At 43.4% G+C, this 25,303-nt stretch overlaps 1 protein-coding gene across 3 annotated transcripts in view; it reads right to left on the bottom strand.

Annotated features, from left to right (window-relative positions):
• The window catches only part of LOC141087758 (chloride anion exchanger-like), a 158,816-nt gene that overhangs the window by 44,210 nt on the left and 89,303 nt on the right, over positions 1-25,303 (bottom strand). For all 3 annotated transcript variants that reach the window (XM_073573550.1, XM_073573552.1, XM_073573551.1), the window contains exons 8-12: positions 23,275-23,357; positions 22,395-22,542; positions 14,712-14,825; positions 2,614-2,691; positions 2,422-2,517 (exon numbers count right to left, since the gene is read on the bottom strand). In XM_073573550.1, the coding sequence (XP_073429651.1) occupies positions 2,422-2,517; positions 2,614-2,691; positions 14,712-14,825; positions 22,395-22,542; positions 23,275-23,357 (519 nt within the window). The remainder of the gene's footprint in view (positions 1-2,421; positions 2,518-2,613; positions 2,692-14,711; positions 14,826-22,394; positions 22,543-23,274; positions 23,358-25,303) is intronic.

Below are 25,303 nucleotides of genomic sequence, written 5' to 3'. Positions count from 1 at the left end.
TTTGTATACTGTGTTTACACAATTTTTGGATATTCATCATTATATGGTGCACTGTATACACAATTCCTTTTGGGGGCTTTATTAAGGTTCCATTAATACTTATTTTAATTTTCTTTTTTCATATTCCTTTTGAGCCTGTGCCTCATGGGTATATATTTTACCCTATGTTGTAGGATATTATAATCCATTATTACGCATTTATTTGGGATGCCTTTTTATTATTTTTATTTTATTTAAGTGTACACCCATTTATATATCAATAAAGGTGTTTTTATTTATCTTCACGTGTTGCTGTATATATTATTTCCACTTGGCACTCTGTCAGTATCATCTTCCACCATACTCATTGGTATTGGGTTCTTACTAGGGATGAGTGGATCCATGGAAGTTCGGGATCTGGTACCCAACCCAAACTTTATTCTAAAGTTTGGTTTGGGAATCTGAACTGTACTGGAACTTGAACCAGAACTCTATTGAAAACAATGGGGACACAAACTTTTGATCTAGAAAATAATCTCTTTCTCTGGACTTTCCCCGTAATTCCAAACATTGCAATGGACTTCTGGGAGAAGTCCAGGTTCAGTATTTAGCACCAGACACTAGCTGTCTGGTACAAATCTTAAACTTTTAAGTTCGGGTTTGCTCATCTCTAAAGGTTACCCATTTTGATCTGAGATGCCGATAATAAAAGGACATGTCTTTGATTTTTTTTGTGGCCTTACAGTCCACAGAAAAATATGGACGTGTGATCAGCTCCATAAAGTCTAATGGTACGAATTTATCCACAGAAACCACAGCTAGAACGCATACATGAAAAAATGGAACAGAGACAAATTAGAACGAGATACATTATGTCTGCATCATATAAGATCCTCAGAGTTCAATTACACTGGGACCAGGAAAAACGTGTCTTTCAATAGGAACACTCATTAGATACTATGATAACAAGAAACACAGAGTGTACATCCTAAATATAAAAATACAAAACTTTATTTGTGAAATACAATATAATATCACATGATGTCATAAATACATGATGATAAAGTTCATGAATAGAGGGGAGAGACAGACAAATAAGTATGTTACACCGGGCCAGGCATTATAAATATATAGAAGTGGGAGAGTAGCAGCTAATACAAATCAATCATAGTAATCATCAAACAGTGCAAAAAAATATATATAAATGCGCTCAGTTGACAAAAAAGTAATAAAGTGCAAGATAAAATCACATTCAATTAGACACCCAGGTCAAAAAGAAAAAGACCAGTGCTAGATAATAAAAATATCCTAATGGCTATATAAAGCCGCTGAGAGCAAAAAATATCCAAAAAACTGCACAGTAGTGTCAAAAATACTGACAAAGCCACTCTCACCCATAGTCCCCCTTCCCAGGGTCCCGGAACACGCAGCCCCAATGCGCGTTTCGCATTGGCTTCCTCGCTATATCAGATATGCTATGCTTGGACCCATTACGACGATCGCTCAAAAATCACTCACCAATGAAACGTCATCTGTTCGTCTAAACTACTGTAAAGTCTCCCACACATTTGGTTCTTATTTAAAATTTGCCTCTCTTCTCTGGCAATAAAGTGGTTTACCTGTAACCTCAGTAAACTTAAAGCATACAATAATAATAGTATCATACTAAAAAAAAGCAAAGTAAACAGTAAGGGACCCTGTAACCAGACAATCCCCCAATAACACAAATGTACCCTTAAAAGCGGTTTCAAATGGACAAACAGTATCTGGAGCATATGCTGCTCACTTTTTTCTGCTCTCAACACTCTCAGAGGCAGCATTTTAAGAATTCCCCCGAGGAAGCAAATGCGAAACACGCGTTGGGGCTGCGTGTTCCGGGACCCTGGGATGGGGACTATGGGTAAGAGTGGCTTTGTCAGTATTTTTGACACTACTGTGCACTTTTTTTGGATATTTTTTGCTCTCAGCGACTTTATATAGCCATTAGGATATTTTTATTATCTAGCACTGGTCTTTTTCTTTTTGACCTGGGTGTCTAATTGATTGTGATTTCATCTTGCACTTTATTACTTTTTTGTCAACTGAGCGCATCTATATATATTTTTTTGCACTGTTTGATGATTACTATGATTGATTTGTATTAGCTGCTACTCTCCCACTTCTATATATTTATAATGCCAGGCCCGGTGTAACATACTTATTTGTCTGTCTCTCCCCTCTATTCATGAACTTTATCATATGTATTTATGACATCATGTGATATTATATTGTATTTCACAAATAAAGTTTTGTATTTTTATATTTAGGATGTACACTCTGTGTTTCTTGTTATGAAAAAATGGAAGTCTGAATAAAATCTCATTTAAAATCTAGATAATCTACCACTTTTTTTTTTAAACAATTTTAGGACAAGATTAATTTATGTGAAGAAGCACTACTTACACAATCATATTTATCTTTCCGGAGCAAATTAGGGATTTCATTGAACTGCATCAGCATGCCTTTCAGATTGATGATGACTAGGGCTGAAAGTACGGACTACAAAAGAAGAAGAAGCACATTTTGTGGTTAATTACATATACCTTGGCAAATAGAGACTATTTTATATCAAGTAATGCTTTGATATCAGTATACCTTTTGCAGTGGTTCAAGGAGAAATCCAATAGCCAAAGTGACAATCATTACTATTATAGCTGATAAAAGTCCTGCTACCTGTTGGTACATACATTGGTTTATTATATATTTATATATATCAACATATACATGCAAGCATATAAAATAGCATAGTTTCATAAAAGTTATTTGTATTCTACATCATTACTTCTATTGAAATTAAGTGTGAGAGTGTTTATTGCTTCTAGTTTAGGTGTGTGGTGTCTATACATTGTATTAGTGGCTCTTGTATACTATTCCATGGTTATTATCAATAGAATTGTGAACATGTAGCGTAGCGAAAATAGTAGGCACGGTGCTGGATAAGGAACGTGCCTCTGACTGTGAGCCCATATAACTAAAGTTAGAAAAAAAAATACAGCTCAGTTCCCAATTACCTCCTCTCACCACTCCCCAGGTGATGTACTAATTGGGATGCCCAATTAAAAGAATATATATATATATATATAAATAAATAACCCTGGTTAACAATACTAAGTCACAGCGGAAGATGTGGAGGAGGGTAAAGGTTCATAACCACTCATCGGCCAGCTCACCTGTCGACACACAGGTTTCCGCAGTCAGAGAAGAGAAGGGCGACAGCATGGAAAAATCTGTGCACAATTGTATATGTCTAAACAACCAACTCCTTATCTCAAAAATGACTGATAACTTCTTGTCCCCGGCTACGATAAAAAAGATTAGCTCTGGAGCACTAACTACAGCTTGAATAGGTGAATCCATAGGCTAGGTTCACATTGCATTAGGGGCATCCGTTTATCGCATTTGTTAAACGGATGTGCTAACGCAGATGTCATTTTTGACATCTTATGTGACCTAGCGCTAACGTATGGGCTAACGCATAGTAGCTTTTGTAACGGATGCCATCAGTGAACCCGGCCTTAATAAAATTAGGATTCTTAAAAAAAAGAAATGACCATATCCTAAGCATCCGATGAATACATTGCTCTGTTCATTTATACTTCATCCAATCATTCTAATAACAAGATCACAGCATTGCAAGATTGTACCTTGTAAAGTCAGACTACTAAGATGTCAAGTACTTCTGTTCTGTATTTGCACAGATCAGGTCCACATTTACAACTTTATATCTGCACCACTGTGTGACTTCTCTTCATATAAATAAAAATAATCTATGGACTGTTGGGGAAGATTCCACATCAAGTGCGAGGCATGTGTATCTACCAAGCCAGATAGTGGCAGGAGTCAACCAGAAGTCAACTCTCGCAGGGTCAAGAATTAAATGTATTTCTGTCATTGTAAAGATATCCTTATCACATGCAGGGTAAAGTGCATAAGTTAATCTAAGGATGCATACGTACTATATTGGCAAAAGTATTGGATAACCTACACATTACACATACAGGAGCTTTTATGACATCTCATTCTATATCAATAGGCATTCATATTGAGTTGGCCCCTGCATTGCAGACAAAACAGCTTGCACTCTTCTGGAAAAACTTTCTATTAGGTTTTGAAATGTGTCCGTGAGAATTTTCTTGTCCATTCATTCAGAACAGCATTTGTGAGTTCAAACAGTGATGTTGGAGGAGATTGTCTGCTTTGCAATCTCTGTTCTAGTTGACACCAAAATTCTGTGGAGTTGAGGTCAGGGCTCTGTGCAGATCACTCAAGTTCATATATACCAAATTCACCCACCAAACCTTTATAGACCTTGCTTTGTGCACTGCAACCACAGTCAAGCAGGAGCAGAAAAGTGTCTTCTCCAAGCAGATCCCACAAAATTGGATGCATATAATCATCCAAAATGTGTTGGCATGCTGAAGCATTCAGATTTTTCTTCACTGAAACTAAGGGTCCTAGGTCAACCCTTAAAAACAACCCCACAGCGTTATCCCTCCACAACCAAACTTTACAGTTGATAAAACACAGTGGAGGCCAGTAACAATTTTCTGGCATTTGCCAAACACAGATTCATCCATCAGACCACCAGATAGAGATGGAAAGAGGAGAACAAAGGAGCATGTATATATAAAATAGAAAAGTTTATTAAGGTCATATCTGAAGAGTTCAAAACGGTAATAATATAGTACAAAAATACACAGTACATGATACACGAATGGAAGGAAAAGTTGAGGGAAAAACGTCCCAGAACCCAGTGTCAGCACATTGCGCTGATAAGGTACACATTAGCCCCCGAGGTAAAGTGCTTGTGTCCCTTAAAAATAGGACAAGTGTGCAAGTCAAAAATTAGGGGCAATGGAAACCCATATACAATAACAGGCACAGGGAACTGGGTGCAAACCCAAAAAGGACCCCCTAAAACGGATATGCTATACCGGCAGCAATTAATAGTCCTAACGGAGAGATGCCCACAATAAATTAAGTAAATCCCATAATGGGTGTATAAGTTGAATGGAGCGATGCTCACCTATTGAGAGCAGGTATAGGACATTAATAAACTTTGCCATTTTATATATACTGTACATGCTCCTTTGTTCTCCTCTTTCCATATTCATTTTGGAGCTTGAGTTTTTTTACAGTTTCTGGATTTTTTGTGCTAATTGTGCACTTTTTGCCTCTGAGTATATCATGCTACTGGGTCGCCCCCACACCCAGGGCAGCGGGGTACTCGGTACCGGGCCGGTGTCAGGGAGATGTGTCACAGCAGCAGTGACCCGGTCCGTGGCCCTGGGCGCCCAATATCAATGGCGGTGATGTTAATGGTGATAAAGTTTATTGGAATAGTTCGTGACGCCACCTGTGGTGTTTGGCAAATATGGCGTTAGGCCAACGCTGCATACAGATCCGCTGGGACTGATGGTATGTGCAGCTTAGATGGTAAAGCTCCCCACAGGTGGAGCTGTAGTCCCAGGGCAGTGTAGATGTAGCTGGCACGGGGTTGTAGCAGTGCCGAAAGCGTAGGGAACAGACAAGACACAGCGGTTGTAGTTTCTGTACCTTTACTGATTATATGCAGTCCAGAGTCCTGATTACAGATGGTATTGGAGCAGGTTAGCCTGGAAGCAGATCAGGATTCTTTCTCAGCAGAAGGGCTGTGCAGTCTCCTTCCTAGAGCTTTGTAGTGTGAAGCACTCCAGTACATAGTTACTCTGAAATGCCTCTCTTCAGATGTTCCTTGAACTTTACTTGTATGACAGACAGCTGTAGCCTCTCTCGGGGACTCCTCTCCTGAGTCCTGGCTCTCTATTCAGTTGCTGTTGTGTCCCAAGTCTTTGGTGAGAGCAGGGCATTTACAGCCTCCTACTCCTCTGGTATCTGTGGCAGGACCGTTAGTATCCGTACCACCGTGGAGACCAGGCTCCAGTCTTTGCGCTCTAGCGGTGAGGGAGCTCTCCTCCCGGAGCTCAACCTCCACCCCGCTCCACACGTCTGCACACGTGGACCTCCTCACACTATCTGACTACTCCTTTCTCCTGATCCTCAGAGAGTACTCTGCTCCTCAATCCTGGTTCAGAGTTCCCCCTGGTGGCCCGGAGTGGAACTGTGTTGCATGCATTAGGTTAACTGCTGGAGAGAACCATCACTGCTTCCAAGCCTCGCATTACCCTCCCCTGGAGGAGGGCAAAGCCAGTGTGGCGACCATACTCCTGGGGGCGCCACATTACCTGGTGTTGTTATTATCACCAGATAGAGATGCATGATTGGTCACTCCATGAAACACATTCCCACCTCTCCACATGCTTTACACCACTTTATCTGACACCTGGTATTGTGTTTGGTGATGTAATGCCTGTATTCAGCTAATTAGGCATGGAAACCCATGCCATGAACCTTTTGATGAATGCTTTTTATGCCAATGTTAATGTCAGAGGAGGTTTAGAACTCTGCAGTTGAGTCAGCAGAGCATCAGAAACTTTTAAGCTACATGTGTCTCAGCACTCTGTCTTTGCTAAGTTGCTGTAGTTCCTAAATGCTTCCTAAATGCTTCAACTTATACTAGTGTGGGAGGAATGGCCCCTGTCGAGTGCCCGGGCCGGAACCATGGGAGCCATCATCTGGGTTCCGGGGGAAACTGTCCCCGGGGGACAGGATTCAGGGACGGACTACTGTGACAGACAGATGGGCTGGGGGAGGGACCAATATAAAGAAGGTGGGGAATTCCCGGGGCGATGAGTCAGCAGACAGACACAGAGAGAGCAGGAGACAGTGGAAGCTGCTGCAAGGGAGAGCGACTCACCAGTGCCAGGGAGGACGCTCACCGAGGACTCCAGAGGGATGGTACCGAGGCGACTATCTGGGACTTGCTGCCCCGCTCCAGCCCGCGGCCACTGCAGCCCCAGTCCAACCCGCGGCTGCGGCCTGCTCCCCGCCGCCTGCAGCCGCCCTGTCCTCAAGAGTGGCCGCGGCAAGTACAGCACCGCCGGTGGCCATCACTGTCCCGCTCCAGTCCGCGGCAAGGGCCGGGCCTCTGCTGACCGCGGACTCCCCGTCGCAGCCGTTAGCTGCGCAGGTGGCCTGTCACCCGCCACCACCCATCGCTGCCGCTTGCCCCAAGCCGGGGGCTGCAGCCCAATCGTCCAAGGACCCCGCCGGAGCCTGTGAGGCTCCAGTGTCATCAGTGCGCCGGAGCACGCGAAGACTTCGCCATCGTCTCAGCAACTGGTCCCAGCAACTACTACGCCGAAAGACCATCAACCCGAACGGCGAGGGACATCTGAACGGCTAAGTTGACTTTATGATTAAGGACCCATAGTCGGCCATACCGCGGCCCTATAGTGACCGGCTATTGCCGGAAGTAGTCGTGTTCTCTCGTTTGTGTTTATTTGTATTGAGCCCCTGTGAGGGCAACCCATGTTCCCCCTTTTTGCCGGTCAGGCTGAGCCTGAGGAAAGTCACCTCTAGGCCCATAAACGTTATTATAAAAACACCAAATCGTCTCGCAACTCGTCACTGCATCCTGCGTACCTGCTACTACCACACTACTCACAACTGATTATTAAATATGTAGAAGGGAAGAAATTTCACTAAGGCTATGTGCAAGCGTTGCGGAACTCCTGCGGAATTCCAGAATTCCATTCCGCGGGAAAATCGCATTTTAAATTCCCACGATTTTCCTGCGGAAAAACTAGTGTTTTGCAAGCGTAATTAGCTTGCAGAATGCTAGCGTTTTCCAATCGATCTGTAGCATCACTTGGAGAACTGATTGACAGGTTGGTCACACTCGTCAAACATAGTATTTGACGAGTGTGACCAACTTTTTACTATTGAGGCTGCCAATGCGGCATCAATAGTAAAAGATCTAATGTTAAAAATAATTAAAAAAAATAAAAATTCGGGTTATATTCACCTTCCGGCGTCCCACGCAGCGTCCCCAGGCCTCCGCGATGCTCCGACAGGTCCCGTTCCCAGTGATGCATTGCAGCAATGACCTTTGACGTTGCGGTCTCGCGAGATTGCTACATGATCGCGAGACGCGACGTCAGCAAAGGTCATCGCAATGCATCACTGTGAACGGGAGCTGCCGCATGTATCGCTGAAGCCTGGGGACGCTGCGCGGGACGCCGGAAGGTGAATATAACCCGATTTTTTTTATTTTAATTCTATTTTTTTACAGGGATATGGTACCCACAGCCCGGAGGACAGTCTCCTCTCCTCCGGACCGTGGGTACCATCCGCAAATGTTCTGCTTACTTTTCGCATGGTGGGCACAGCCACATGTGGAATGTAAGCAGAACAATGCATTCCTATGTGGGCGGAAGCGCCGCGATTCCGCAATTTAATTAGCATGCTGCGGATTTTTCTGCGGGAAAATCCACAGCATTAGCACAGCATTGCGGAATCCCATAAGTTTGCATGGGATGCTGTTTTTTCGCGTTTTCGTGGCAAAATCGAGCTGTAAAAAAACGCCTCGAAAACGCAAAAAAAAATGATGTGTGAACGCAGCCTAACTGACTCATTATAACACTGACATCCTAGTAAACTACTATGCACTAATTCAGTGATCATCTTAGAATGACCCATTCTTTTAATAGTGTTAGTAAAAGGCAAAGTGCATGGTTGGGGGCTGGATTTTATACACCTGTGACAATGAGACTGAATGAAAAACCTAAATTCAGTGATTAACAGCTGTGTAGCAAAACTTAAATTTATATGATTTATTATTCATGATATTATGAAATCTCACTAGTAGCTGATTTTATTAGAAGCTTTTCCAGATTAATACTGCTTTCACTCAACACATCATTAATGGGCTTGACTTTATTCTTCAATATTTTAATAATATGCAGTAATTTACAAAAAGACAAAGGTAAAAAATACAACTAAATAAGTACATTAACCTACTGTATCCATTTTTGCAAAATTTTCATGAAGTGCATGTCAAATTACCATCTTTATACTCAAACTAGTCAAGTTCTAATGTTCTACTATTGGGTGTCATCTCAGTTACCTCTTGTCTTTATATTATTTACCTTATAGATCCACTAAATATTCATTTATGTCCAAAATGAAAAATGTATAGATATGTACAAAATTTAAAAGTTTTTTTTTCTCCCACAAAAGCATCTTATTATGCTGACTACTGAGACCCCAGCAATCTCAAAATCTGGCTTCCATCCTGCAAACCAGTGGAAAGTATTCCTTTAACTCATGGTAATAGATCTCAGTTGTTCTTTCTCATAACTCCATTCTGTTCTCTTGTGTCCTGCTCTTCACAGTTTGCTGGGACATTGGCGGAGTAGAGGTCACACCAAAAACTTACATCAATTTGATGTATTGTCTTATTCTTATGTTATAAAATATTTAGCTGGAAAAATGACTTTATGTAAACCAAATTAAAATGCAAATATATCTTAAAGGTTTTTTGGAGGTGTGGATATTGATGGTCTTTTTTGGGTAGGGCAACAATGTTAATTCAGTGGGGGTGCTAGAGGTCAGACTGATTGCTGATTGGATAGGTCATGATGCTCCGGCAAGCACCCTATCCCAGTCATTGTTTGCTAGGCATGGAGTCCTGACAGGTCTGGTTCTTTTTACTTTTGGCCATGAAGGCGTAATGTCAGTTTCCTTGCTGGCAGCTGCTGTGTTGTTGGTTAGCTGATGTGGGTGGTGACCACTCCCACCATCCTTCAAATAGTCATATGACGCATCCGCTGACTGTTGGTGATAGAGTTTTTCTCTGAAGGCCAGCCGAGGAGTTGGGAGCTCTCTGGTGCCATCTGTGTATCAGCTGCTTGAGGTCCTAGTTCCGTATCCTCTGCTGTGTGGAGCTTGCAGCAGAAGCTTGAACTAAGTTTTACATTGTCTCTTTCCTTGTCTGTCTCGTGCTTGTCACTACCCCCTGTGTTTATACCATCTGCAGTGGTGATGCTAGCGTCCTTGCCGGCTAGTGCACTAGCCAGGGTATAGTGAGGTGACAGCTAGGGACTAAGCACGTGGCAGCGGCGGGGGAAAGGGTCCGCATAGGGCATTAGGGAAGTTTAGTGATAGGCACAGGCTGTGTTAGGAGGTGCCCCATCCCTCACTCCCTATTGTTAGGGCCTTCCTACCCCTTCTTCCATCTAGTTGTGTGTTGTGCTGTACGCTGGACCGACCACTTTTGGGTCATGATATTATCACCAACCATACTATTCTTCAGGTATGGCGCAAGCGGAGGCTTTTGCTCGCCTGATCCAGACCTTCACGGATGAGGTAGCAGAGCTGCAGTCTCAGGTGGTGCAGCAGCTTCAGCAGGTGTCTGGGTTCTTAGTCTCGGTTCATGTCCAGGTTCAACCAGAACCAAAATATCACTCCCTGACAGGTTTCCTGTAGGGAGCGATAAATTTATTGTTTTTAAAGAAGTCTGTAAATTATATTTCATGTTTCGCCCTTGTTCTTCAAGGATTTAGGAACAGCATGTGGGGATTATAGTCTCCCTTCTCAAAGGTGATCCCAATCCTGTGCCTTTTCCCTGCTGACCGATTCACCATCTTTGCGGTCGGTGGACCAGCATTGGCGCTGGTGTTGGGGATCCTGATGGTGTCTCCCTGGCTGAGTTTTGACTCCGTAAGATTAAGCAGGGGGGCGGTTGGCTGAGGAATACTGCTCAGAGTTTCGGAGATGGGCTCCTGACACTCAATGGAATGACCCTGCTCTTAGGAGCAATTTTTGTCAGGGTCTGTCAGCTAGGCTTCAGGATACTCTGGTGCAGTATGCTACTCCTGGGTCTTGGAGGCCACCATGGCCCTTGCAATCAGGGTGGATAGATGCCTCAGGGTGAGACATACACTGAATCTACCCTTTGTTGTTCTTTCTAGGGAGCAGGACACCGGTGCAGATGGACGAACCTATGCCAGTGGGAGGAGTCTCTTCTCAAACTGGGTTGCCTGCGGTTCACCGTGGGACAGGGGCATGTTTCTACTGTGGTCTTAAGGATCAGTACATTAATGTCTGGCCATCTCGCGTCAAATTGGTACTTCATCACGGAAGCCGCATTTCCCTGGTCATATGGAGGGAGGCAACCAGGGTGTGTACATTTCCTCCACGTTTGTGTCTCAGTTTTCCATTTCTCCTGAAGTAGGGGTTGGTGGGGAGACTGAGCCGGTACTGGTTCTTGTGGATAATGGAGCTGGGGTCAATCTGGTGGATTCTCTCTTTGTTCAGACTCATGGTCTGATTGGTAGGACGCTGGCAAGACCCATTTCCATTCATGCCATTGACTCTGTCCCTCTCAGCCAGAGGAGTCTGACCCAAGTTGTAGACAATATTAACCTGTGTATGGGATCTCTTCATGAAGAGTCCCTGTCGTGCTACGTCTTGGAGGGTATGCCAACTCCCATTGTGTTAGGTTTTCCCTGGCTTGAGAGACACAATCCGGTCATAGATTGGTGGTCCAGGGAAGTAGTTAGTTGGGACCAGTCTTGTAAAGACTGTTGCCTGGGAGCTATGGTCTCTGTTGTCCTACTCAAATCTACCCATTCTTCTCTGGTGGAGGCAGCTAAGGTGCTACCAGGGAATAGGGGCAAGATTCAACCCTCACCACAAGTAAACACTGAGTTTCAGGGTCCTCTCAGGAGGAGGGATAAGGGGAGGGTGGTGCTTTTCCCTAAATATAGTGAGGGTATGAGTTTGGTGACACGGGGAGACGCCTCTGTTGTCTGTTCCACAGGGAGATTACCATCTGTTGGTAAACGCATGCATGGAAATAAACATTCAGGTCTGGACCTGTGTGTGAATGAATACGTGTGGGTGTCCACTAAGAGCATCAAGTGGAAGTACGCGTCTGGGTCCTGGAGATCTAGGGTGATCGGCCGTATCGGGTGTCGGCCATTCTCAGCCCTAGAACCTTGCTGTTGGAGTTACCCCCACTAATGCAGATACATATCGTATTCCACAGGTCGTCGCTCTGAAGATCTGCTGCGACTCCAGAGCCTACATTAATTCCATCACCATCAGGCTACGTTTCCCGTAAACCTGAGGATCATGTGACTGAGGGGTGAATCCTAGTGGGTTGAGGCGTCTTCACCATACGTCATTTCCGGTGTAGTCTGGGGTTTAGGGTCCAGAGGCCCCTCATTGAAAGGGGAGTACTGTCACAACTCATTTTTGGAGTCATGACAGCTCTGGTTCTGCTTTAATTTAAATGTGGTTTTTACTTTTGGCCAGCAAAGGTTAATGTCAGTTTTCTTGCTGGCAGCTGCTGTGTTGCTGGTCAGCTGATGTGGGTAGTGATCACTCCCACCATCCTTTAAACGGTCACCTGATGCATCAGCTGACTGTCGCTGATAGAGTTTTTCTCTGGAGACCAGCCGAGGAGTTGGGAGCTCTCTGGTGTCATCTGTGAATCAGCTGCTTGAGGTCCTGGTTCTGTATCCTCTGTTGTGTGGAGCTTGCAGCAGAAGCTTGAGTTAACTTTTTTGTTGTACCTTTCCTTGTATGTCTCATGCTTGTCACTACCCCCTGTGTTTATACCATCTGCAGTGGGGAGGCTAGTGCAGGCGTATAGTGAGGTGACAGCTAGGGACTAGGCATGGTGGCGGCGAGGGGGAAGGACCTGCATAGGACATTAGGGGAGTTTAGGGATAGGCACAGGCCATGTTTAGGAGGTGCCCCATCCATCGTTCCCTATTGTTAGGGCTTTCCGCCCCCATTTTCCATCCCGTTGTGTGTGTTGTACCGTCCGCTGGACCGACCCCCTGTTGGGTCATGACACTGATATTATAGCTATCAGCAAGTTAATAACAGCCATTTCAAAATATGGGAAAATGTAGGAAACTTTGACTTTGCTGTGCCTTTTCCCCTATAATTTCTACCAAGATCAGCTGCCTGTTTATGCATAAGGAGCTCAGGAACTGAGCCTTCTCCCTACTAGGCACATGCCGACTGTGTTACACAGATAGCAACTGTCTGTAATAGCAACTGTTAACCCTTTAAATTCTACTGTTCATTTCTGACAGCTGCATTTTAGATGTACTCTCTGTGGAGCGTGCAGGTCTATGCATCCACTTTCCTCCCATCCCCACGGGATTCAGATGATTTGCCATTGGCAGCCGGGGGCCTCTTGAAGGCCCTTGTGCCTGCCATGTCATTACTCCTGCTCTTACCAATATTTTAGCTATATACAGCACTACTGTTGCAGTACAGTATATAGAGCTAGTTATAAGATGATCAAGATTCAAGTACCCAAGACCCCAAATTTGAATCATTCGTCTTTTCCCCCATTTAAATATCAAGAGATTAAAAAAAATAAAAAGAAAACACATTTGGTATTGCCACAACTTTATAAATCGAATCTATCAAAATTAAAAATTAATAAAGTTGTATGGTAAAAGACATAAAAGACATAAAGGGAAAAAGGGAAAGTGTAAAAACAGAAAATTGCCCAGTCGTGACTGGGTTAAACAACTGATTGGTGGGGGGTGCAAGTTACCAGACCTCCACAGATTTGAGTTGATTTGATGGCCTAGCCAAGAAAAGCCAAAACGGTTTAAACAAAAGTACATTCTTCTTGTTACTAGTTAACATGGATCTCTCTATATTTTGTTCAATGGCTCAAAAATCAATACGCTAGTAAAGGCATATTCTCATCTCATTAAATTGCTTTAGTTAGCTGTATAGCATAAAAATACGGAAAGTTTGCGATTTATGTGTTTTTTTCTATGTGGTTTCATTTTTCCAGCTATGAGAGCTTTTATTTTACTTTATTTGCTGCTTACACAGATTGTAAGCTCTCACGAGCAGGGTCGTCTTGTTTTACTTTAATCATTGTATTGTTAATGTTGTTACTTATGACTTGTGTTTTGAAACTGTTAAACTCTAAAGCGCTGCGGAATATGTTGGCGCTATATAAATAAAGATTATTATTATTACATAGTATATACAGTAGCTTATCGCCTAGGAGAGCGACCAACAGAGTCTGGTTGTGAATGTTACATTCCAGGCCAAGGAGTTAACTCATGAAATCACAGTCAGCGCTCTCCAGCCCATTGTTTTCAATATAGCAGTTAGCTCCGGACTGAGGTGCTCTTATAAGTCCTGCATAATCACAATTCACAGCCCTCAGCATCAGCAGTTTCCAGAGCAGTTCTCCTAATCACAGTTATCACTTTCCCAAGCGATGTGCTTTTTCCAATGTCCTGTCATTTCTATATGCAAATACAGTTATAACAGTGTAGGCACCGGAACAGAAACAGTAGCAGAAGGAATCTAACCACAACTGTCACTTAAAGAAGAGTGCCTGCTACCCCCTAATAATATGGAAGAATCACAGTGCTGAGCTGCGAGGTTGCTCAAGAAACAATTTCAGAATACACCTTTGATTTTGTATTTACATAATTTGTAATAGGGCAATAAATAGGCAGTGTTCATGGGTGGATCTACAGAACATATGGTTTAACAGCTCTACCTATACCTCCCAACTTTGAAAAATAAGAAAGAAGTTTCTTTCCTAACCTCGCCTAATTCTTATTGATTAATGAGGCCAACTACTATTTTTCTTTACCTGCACATAAGCTGTGTCTCAACAGGGAGAGGGGGAAAAAAGGTATAGCAGGATGAAGGAAATGTGAAGAGGGCTAAAGCCCCGGGCACCTTACAAATACAGTTGCTTTTCGTTGATATATTTACGTAATAGGCAAAATAATTTGAGGGATATTTACCTGCGTTTTCCCTCCTGTGCTTTCTTGGACTGCAGATCTTGACAATGAAGTACTTGCAGCAAAACCTTTAAAACAGCCACCAAATATGTTGCTTAATCCAAAGGCTACCAGCTCCTGAAAATGTAATATAACTATTAAACAAGTCACAATCATAAAGATACCCAAGAAAAAAAGATTTGTTCCTGTTTTAACCAGTTAACATAACACCTCCGAGGATGATTTATATTTAGAAAGTTGTCCCCACCAAGAACAACATTGGCAATATTTTGTGTTTCCTCTGTGTTTGGTGGGTTTTCTCCATTTTCTTCGGTTGATACTAAACTCCAAAGACATACTGATATGGAATTTAGATTTACGACTCTCCACATAGCAGTATGATATTCTAGAGATCCACACTATTAAGAAAAAAAAATAACTATAAAAGGATCCAATACAATATCTCAACTTTGACCTCTACACCTTCATGCTTTCAAAATAACTGGATGACAACCATACTGGATTCAATTTAGCTCTGGAACATATTCCGTACTTTACTGAACTCTTCATCACAAGCCCATTCAGTACAAAAAACAGAAGGAATTGAACTATCCAATAGGCTCCCAAGTTGCACCGACCGTACAGGAATAACTTCATCATGTAACTCAATCCTTGAAACCTCAGAATATAAGCCTCTCACCTAGCCAAATCTCAGTTCTCATACTTTGCCCTGACGAGAGCCAATAGCTCGAAACACCGTGTCTGCAAATTGAGATTCTGATTTGGCTTTTATCCCAAGTCATATTACAAGACTCGTTAAAGGGTTGATTTTGACTTGTAGGATCACTACTACCAAACAGGTGGCGCTATAGAGTTCAAGTCCTCTTTTACTCTGAAGAGGCAATTTGCATATTATTTTACCAGAGGAGCATTGCACGGCGAATAAGCCTCCTTACCTTGACAAGCCAGAGCTGGCATGTCACTCTCCACAAGGAGAAACCTTACCCCTTAGAATATAACCTTAATTTTCAAAAATAATCCATCTTAAAGGTATATTGCCCCAAGATATTAGGAACAACCTCAGTTTTAAGGGTTAGATGGACACTTCTTCAGACCTTGACTATCTAATGCAGCAGTACAAATCTGTGTCCTTTGCATTTGATGTCATTGCTTCCTGACGCACTAAAATTTTCACCCTAAAACACCTGGTTAGTCTACTCCATGAAAAAAAGCTTTAAAAAAGAAGAAGCTTGAACGTCAATGGCAAATAATAGCAGTCCCTGGAGGTCAAACATAAATTGGCATTCCACCTTAGGAAATACTAATCAGCCATAAACAAGAAAAAATTCACCTTTCAGCCTCAAGAGATAGCAAATGCAAGCAACAGGCCAGCACAACTGTTCTGCATAGTAAAAAAAAATTGCAATCCACACTGCCTAAAACCTACATCATTATGACAACTCTCTGACAAAATTGCCCACTACGTCATGTATAAAGTTTCCACTAGTTTGTCTGGCATCCAAAAAACATCAATGACATCAATAGCAATATTAAAACTTCAACTCGATAGTAGATATTTGATCTACTAGGTGAACCAGAGATGACAACAATCCTTCGGCGTCTCTGTGACATGGTCAGCATCACTCCTACTGGAGTGTCCTGATGCTTGTTCTGGCAATGAAGAATATAGATACTTGTTCTATGGAATCTAGAATCTTCTCTGATCTACTGAGAGAAGAAGTCATCAAGCATCTTTTAAAAAGAACCCAGATGCTATGAATAGCTAAAGACCTCTTTCTAGATTGCCCTTCAATGAGAATTTAAAGAAAAGGATATGCTATCCAACAAGATGCCAGACTGGCAGGTGATTGCATCTATGACCCTTTCCAGTCTGACTTCTGCAAGAAAACACAGCACCGAATTAGTACTTACACGAGTATTAAGCAATCTGCTCATGGCAAGAGACATTGGTGAGTGCTAATTCTAATACTCTTAGAGATTTCTGCAGCATTTCATACAAGTCATTATGATATTTTAATACAAAGACTTAAGGAATTCTGAAGAATTGATGGCAGAGTTCTTCAATGGTTAAGTTCCTTCCTAGCTACATAAATGGTCACAAAGAGTGTCTCTTGGCTCCTCATTCTCTAGGACATATAGACAAGGTTCGCGTCTATGGAAATTCCATTTACATGCTATCCATGGGTAAAATAATCTAGAACCATAGATTGGCATACCACTGACAGTGATACCCAATTATACCTAAAATTCAAGACTGGCCAATGACCCATGCCTAAACGAACTGCAAGAAAAGATGAATGCCGGCTGAACAGAAGAGACAAAATGGAGGTAATTTTGGCAAAGAACAGCATCTAACAGCAAAATAGCAACCTCTTACGCAAACATCTTTTTCCTTGGAAAATACAACCCTTCAAAGCTCAGATCAGGTATGCAGTTTGATGTGGTTATTGATTGGGAACTGACATTCAAAAAACAAAATCTGCCTTCAATAAGTAATCATTTTTCCATCTGAGGAAAACAGAAAAGTTAAACATCTCATCTCAAATTAAGCACCTTATAACCTCCTACCTGGAGTAGTGTAATGCCTCATATGTAGGCCTCCTAAACATAATAATACATCACCTTTAGTTAGTTCAAAACACCGCAGCTAGATGAAAAACTAATCATCCATGACATTCTCCTCATTTTGTTGCGTCTCTAGTCATGTAGGTACTAAATAGTACCTACATGACTAGAGACGCAACAAAATGAGGAGAATGTCTGTTTTAATTTTTTTTATTGTTTTAACAATTTCTCACATCTTGTACATATGAAAGAACTATCCATAGCCAAGATCCAATATACATTTGGGGGCATCTTTGGTTACACAGCCTCCATGCTCTGGTACTCATTACCACCATCAATCAGAGAGATTTAAATCCAGGCTCAAAATGCATCATTTCAGTTTGGTGTTTGAAGGCAAATAACAAATTCACATTGGACATTTCAAACTGATTAATTTACTATCTCAACTGCACTCTGAGTTCGTTGTGAGAGAAGTGCAATACAAATGATTGCTTGTGTTGTTTGTTTATTGTCTGATTGTCACGGGGCAGTAGGGAAAAAGAGGGAGACGTGGAACCTGGGCCCCTGAACTGCCCCTCGGGCTAAGGGGGTGCCCTGACTCTCCTTAACTTGGGGGTACACTTGAAGGTAGTGAGGCCCAAGTTCCCGACCTGTCCCTATCTCCTGTTTAGCCCTGAACTAAACCACCAACCCCCTCCCCAGGAGGTGAGACAAGGAATAAAGTGAACTGCACCCAATAACACACAAGGGAAAATAAAACAGACACAACGGGGTTAAAGCAACTAAAACTCAAAACTTAGCTTTGCTCTGCTGCAAATGCTCCAAGCAACAGAGCAAGAATTCGATCAGTATCCAGCAGCAACTCCACTGCTCCAGATAAACTGAACCCCCTCTCCACCAGGTAGGTCCAGTCTTCACCAAGGTTGGTTAGCAAATGAACAATATTACCAACAAGGAGATAAGCACATGACCTCCTTTTATAGGAAGGAGGGGGTTGGTCATGATTTGCTGGCTAATTAAGCATGAAGCAACACCAGTGGCCACCGGGGGAAAACCAGCACCAAAGCAACTACAGTTGTAGTAACCCCATCGGCCACTGGGGGCAAAAGGAAAAAGGTTTCTATAAGAATCCAGACTCTGCCACAGATCCAAAAATGGATCGTGAAAGTACCCCTCAATCAATGAGGGGCCTCTGGACCCTCAACACTGCACCTCACCAGAAAAACACCTACGGTGCGGACGCCTAGGTCCACCAGAGTTCACCTCAGCGACCACCTGACTCGCAGGTTTATGGCAAACATTGGCAGAATGAAGTGGCAACGTATGCTCCGGCGGCACCACAAATCTCCAGAGCGCCGACATGGGGAATGAGTTGTGTATGGGCAATATCGGGGGCAGCTCCAGCCGGCAAGTCCCTGGTCCGAGGATGGCCGACACCCAACATGGCCCGACCACCCGAGAACTCCAGACCCCTGCAGCACACTTGCACCGAATGTTTTTGGTGGACACCCATACGTACTCATTCACACACAGGTCCGGACCTGAAACTTTATTGCCACGCACACGTTTGCCACAAGATGGTGAACTCTTCACAGCACTGACAGCAGAGGCGTCCCCCTGTGTCATCACACTCACACCCCCACAATGCTCAGAAGGAGTCACTACCCTCCTCCGACCCCTCCTCCTACGAGGACTCCAACACCCAGGGTTAGCATGTGGTCAGGGTAGAGACTTGTCCCTACTCCCTGGCAGCACCTCTGCTGCCCCCACTGGAGAAGAAGGGGACGGTTGTAGAAAAACGGCGGAGACAGTAGCCCCCGGGCAGCAGTCCTCACATGATTGACCCCAGCTGACTACTTCCCTAGCTCCCCAATCTATGACCGGGTTGTTTTTTTCTAACCAAGGGAGGCCTAAAACGATAGGTGATGGCATTCCACCCAAGACGTAGCATGACACGGACTCTTCATGCTGAGTCCCTATGCGCAGATGTATATTTTCTACGACTTGGGTCAACCTTCCCTGGCTCAGTGAGACAGAGTCAATGGCCTGGACGCTTAGAGGTTTGGCCAGCGTCCTACACCCTACACTTCAGGCCATGAGTCTGGACAAAATGAGCGTCCACCAGATTAACTCCCGCTCCACTGTCCACAAACACCGGTATGCCCTCAGGTACCCCGTCAACCACGACTTCTGCTGACATAGTACACTGAGCGGGCACAATGGAGGAAATATACACTCCCTGGTTGCCTCCCTCCACACGACCAGGGGGAAGCGGCTTCTTAAATAGTACAGAAGATTTGGCGCACGCTGGGCAGACCCTGAAAACATGACCAGTCTGCCAACAGCTAAAACATGCCCCCACATCACGATGAACTGCAGGCAACACCGCTGGGGAACCAACTCCTCCCACCTGCCTGGGCTCGTCCACCTGCACCTGTGTGTCCTCCCTAGCAAGGACCACAAGGGACATATTCGCCAAAGCCGCAAAAAACTCGTCCACCGACTGTAGAGATGGTGAATCGGCCGGCAGGGAGAAGGCCCAGGATAGGAGATCACCTTCAAGGAGGGTTTTAATGAATCACACACGCTGTACCTCACTCCCTAATGAACGAGGGCTGAGCCTGAAGTGTAGCTTGCAGGCCTCCTAAAAAACAAAAAATTCTCTCTCCCTCCAGAAAACCTGTCTGGGAGAGATAACTTGGGTTCTGGTTGAGCCTGCATCTGAGTTGAGGCCCCGTACCCCTCCAACTGCTGCAGCTGCTGCTCCACCACACCACACAGCACCCCACGCTCCTCAGTGAGGGTCTGCAGCAATTGAAGACAGGTCTGCATTAGGGCCATGGCTTCACCAGAAAAAATGGGCGGTTGGTAATAATGTCACGGGGCAGTAGGGAAAAAGCAGGAGACATGGAACCTGGGCCCCTGAACTGCTCCTCAGGCTAAGGGGGTGCCTAGACTCTCCTTAACTTGGGGGTACACTTGAAGGTTGTGAGGCCCAAGTCCCCGACCTGTACCTATCTCCTGTTTAGCCCTGAGCTAAACCACCAACCCCCTCCTGAGGAGGTGAGACAGGGAATAAAGTGAACTGCATCCAATAACACACAAGGGAAAATAAAACAGACACCACAGGGTTAAAGCAACTAAAACCCAAAACTTAGCTTTGCTCTACTGCAAATGCTCCAAGCAACAGAGTAAGGATCCGATCAGCATCCAGCAGCAACTCCACTACTCCAGATAAGCTGAACCCCCTCTCCACCAGGTAGGTCCAGTCTTCACCAAGGTTGGTTAGCAAATGAACAATATTACCAACAAGGAGCTAAGCACCTGACCTCCTTTTATAGGAAGGAGGGGGTTGGTCATCACTTGCTGGCTAATTAAGCATGAAGTAACACCAGCGGCCACCGGGAAAAACCAGCACCAAAGCAACTACAGTTGTAGTAACCCCAGCGGCCACCGGGGGCAAAAGGAAAAAGGTTTCTATAAGAATCCATACTCTGCCACGGATCCAAAAATGGATCGTGCCACTGATCATCAAAGTTGTCTGAATATGGTATAGCAAACAAATTCCAGACATCTAACTACATATGATATTAGTTGGATTTGTTGAACCTAATGATTCTGTTGATCTAATTGCTGGTAGTGTAAAGCATTAAATGATAAGCAAACACGATTATGTTCTATTCCCTGTTAAGAAATCTTGGTTTACCCCCATGTACCTCTGATTTTATATGAAGGCATATAGAGATTTTTAAAATCTAGGACACATGTGTCACGATTCGACTGGCGAGTGACCTGGGACCAGGGGCATCTTTCCTGGCCCTAACACTAGGGGGTGCCCTAGCTCTCCTGTTTCCCCAGGATACTTCAGATAATAAAGATGCCGGGGCCTCCGACTTTGCCTTATCTCCTAGAACAGCCCTTCATTTGTCCCCTTCCCCCACCCAGGGAAGAGAGGCGCTACTGTGCACCGCAGTACACCAACCCGACAAGACAGAGTAACAAAGGCAAGGGTAAACTGAAAACTCCACACACACAATATATACACTCACATATAACAGAGGTATTCACCAGGGTGTGTAGGCAGGGAGAAGAAAGCAAAACAGGGAAGGATAAGGAATTTCCAAGCGTACAAACCAGACAACACTCACTATTAAAGGGGATCTGTCACTCCATTTTTTGACTGTCAGCTGCCGGCACCACCATCAGGGGCTTATCTACAGCATTCTGTAATGCTGTAGATAAGTCCCCAATGTAACCTGAAAGATAACAAAAATGAGTTAGATTATACTTACCCCGGCGTTCGGTCCGATCCGATGGGTGTCACCGTCCCATCCGGCGCCTCTCATCTTCATACGATGATGTCCTCCTCCTTGCTTCTCCCTCGGCTCCTGCACATGCGTGCTTTATCTGCCTGTTGAGGGCAGAGGAGAGTACTGCAGTGCGCAGGCGCCGGATCTCTCTGACCTTTCCCGGCGCCTGCGCACTGCAGCACTTTACTCTGCCCTCAATAGGGCAGATAAAGTATGTGTGTGCAGGAGCCAAGGGAGAAGCAAGGAGGAGGACATCATCGTATGAAGATGGTAGGCGCCGGACCGGACTGCGACACCCACCGCACCCACCTCCGCCGAGTATAATCTAACATGTTTTTCTTATCTTTCAGGCTTATCTACAGCATTCTGTAATGCTGTAGATAAGCCCCTGATGACGGTGGCTGCAGCTTATAGGCTGAAAATGGGGTGACAGATTCCCTTTAAACTACTCCAGCAATCCTTCTTAAACCAACTTCTCTCCCTCCTATAGTCATGTAGCAAGTGCTAACTCTGACAAGGACTTGGTAATTGAGCCCAGATTTTATAGAGAAAGGAGTGGCTAACTGAGCACTGCTGAATGTAGGAATTTCCAATATGGCCAATTAACACCTGTTCTGCTGGAAGAAATAAACACGTTTAATACACTAGAGAAGTGCTTCTTCTCAGCATAGTAGGAGCAACAAGATGCTGCGGTCTTCTGACTCCACTCCTTTGCGGTAACCCCGTGACAATATGGCTATAACATGTTTATATTTTATGCATAAGTATAAAAATTCATTTCTGAAATGGTTAAAAGATTTATGTAACATACCTGATTACCATTTATTACATAGTCATGTTTTATTGAGTAGACTTTTGCCACAGAAAAACCTATAGCAAATCCAACTATTCCAATGGAAAAGCCGTCAGCTACGCATTCTTGAAATACTTTAATGCTTGGTGCCTGTGGAGCCTGAAAGCTGTATAAGGATAAGTATGACATTTGAATATAGAATTATAATAACTTTTATGTAATTTACTACGGACAATAAACCCTAATAATTTTATATGAATAGGACTTTTACTGTTGAACGTAGTTTTTATGGCGGTATGTGATCACTCAAATTCCAAAATGTAAAAATAATGATCAAATATTAATAACATAACTGTAAATCTATAACTGTATAACTGTAAATCCCTTTGCACATGGCACTTCAACCATTGGGCGGTGCTCATAGCAATCTGGCTATGACAACCATAGAGAGGTCTGTTAGAGACCTCTGGTTGTCATGCCGACCCATCGGTGACCCGCGATCATGTGACATGGTCACGATGGGCAGGATAAAGGACGCGCTTCCGTTAAGCGCGAGTTAACAGCCACGGGTGGATCACGATTCCACCCATGGCTGTTGCAGGCACAGGTCAGCTGTATAGATCAGCTGACATGTGCCTGGAAACATACGGGTTCAGCTACAGAGCCCACATCAAACAGGGGGAGTCCAACGTGGATGCATTATTTCACCCAACATCGGAAACGGGTTAACAAACATGCCTAAAAGTTGTTGGGTGCACAACCCCTGTTACAACTTTTGGTAAAAGTACAGTGTGAAATTGAAATGTATATACAATTTATGTCTTTTTGAAACATAGTTTATGGTAAAACAACTAGTTTGACTTGTTTTTTTACAAAAATATAATCTTAATGTTCATACCCTTTCTGCAATTTTCCAACAATGTCAACGTTATATTTTACATTGAAATTGAATGCATATGATACACCAGTTGCAATCACTGTCTGCAAAACAAAATAATCAAATAAATACAAACTGAGAAAATGAATTTAAATATGAACTAAAAATAAGGCACAGTGTTAGAAATTTATACCAACGTGTTTGGAGCGCAATATGCATTCTTAATCATGGTGTAAATCGCTTGCTCTGTAATCTATTTGTAAATCTTCAATAAAAGGTTGTATTTTGACCATTGATTTCAGCTGCACAATAAACTTTTTCTTTTTGCTCTATAAATACAATACATGCAATGTTAAGGTGATGTTCTCTTTATGGATTTACTGTAGGTGACAGGGTGTTCATTGTTTATATACATGTAAGAATGAATACACAGGAATATTGATGTCACAAATTCTTTATTTTTGCTCCATAAAAATTATAATTGACTCTATTATTTGCCTACTTACACAAAGATCTGCTATATGTGCATTAATAGAATAACTCCAAAGTAAACAGTTATTGCAAACAACACTTATGATCAGTTGAAAAGACTTAAACCAAGGCACCAAGGGTATAACTATATGGATTCAGAATTAGCAGCTGCTCACAAGATCTGGAGTGTGATGGGGCCCATTACCCATTTTGCATTGGGATCCTTTAACTTCAACTTTAGCATTACTAGATTCCAAAGAAGGAGTGAAGGTTGCAGGAGAAAGGTGGTGGGAAACCAGTAAAAAGCGCAAAAGTTTAGCAGTTTTAACTGGTTGCTTCGAGTTTATATATGGGTAAAATTGTGTTCGTAAAAACTAGCAACGTTTTAATTTGCCCCTTATTGAAAATCCTCTAAAAAACATCCTCCTCGAAAATTCTCAATAACCGATGGATTTTAAGTTCTATAAAGTACCGCTTGTTGCCTAAATTACCAGACACCTTGTAATCCCAGCCTAGCTGTTAAGAAGTACACTACATAAATAGGCTCTATGCTTCACAGCCTGCTCATGCAACTCTGAAGCTGGCCAAATCGCTAGGTCCAACCAGCTTCAGTTCCCCTTCTGTTCTGCCATGCTACAGAGGAAAAACTTCTGCTAGCAGCCTGTGAGAGAGCACAATTTGGACTAGTGGCATGACCTTACCGCTGGTCCAAACTGTCAAACTTCAGGAGCATACTGCCCCAGGCCAGGCATGAGCACAGGAGCCTTTTGGTGTTGTCCAAAAGACATATATCAACCCATTTTTATGAAGAAAGCAGTATGAGAAACATATTGTTAATGTAGCATTCATTACAGTTGCCATCTAATTATTCATTACTTTTTTGTTTTGTCTTCTTTGAATTTAAGCCTTTGCTTCCTGAACCTATGCACCCATGACATCCAAGAATGCTTGCAGAAAAGGCATCTTAGTGTATGTTCCCCCTGGTCAGTAAATGCTGTGGGTTGGACGCTGCGCACATCCGCAGCGTCCAACCCTCAGTGGCCAGATGTTACAGCATAGTGGATGGGATTTCAAGAAATCCCATGTCCAATATGCATGCTCCGACACCCGTGGCTTCCCTGCAGAGACGGACATGAGGCACGTCTTTCAAGACCTCAGCATGTCAATTTATCTTGCGGAAACGCGAGTCTCCGCAAGATAAATTTCACCCGTCCAATGTATTGGACGTGGTGATTCTGCACGGTTCAATAAACAAATGCGGAAACACCTGTGTGCAAAAGCCAGCAGTGCTTTGGACGGAGCAGATATGAGCTGCATCCAAAGTGTTCCTGATTACTGACCATGGGGACGTAGCCTTATAGATGTCTGTGTACCCGTTGGGTTTCTGAAGCATAACACACTTCAGGAAAACAACGACAGTGTCTTGTCTGCTGTCTTGGTTGTCATTTTTGTGAAGATTTTCATCACCAGCATCTTTTGTTTTCATTTTTATGCATAAAATATTGAATCTGAAGAATGGTCAGGTTGAAGAATGTGCATTCCAATCAGAAGCCATTTGAATGGTCAAGTTTATTCTTTT

Source organism: Dendrobates tinctorius, unplaced genomic scaffold, assembly GCF_039654945.1.
Source record: "Dendrobates tinctorius isolate UK_male_01 unplaced genomic scaffold, ASM3965494v1 ptg000035l, whole genome shotgun sequence".
Lineage (NCBI taxonomy): Eukaryota > Metazoa > Chordata > Amphibia > Anura > Dendrobatidae > Dendrobates > Dendrobates tinctorius.
Note: the sequence above shows the minus strand (reverse complement) of the source record. Positions and strands in the feature narration are given on the sequence as shown.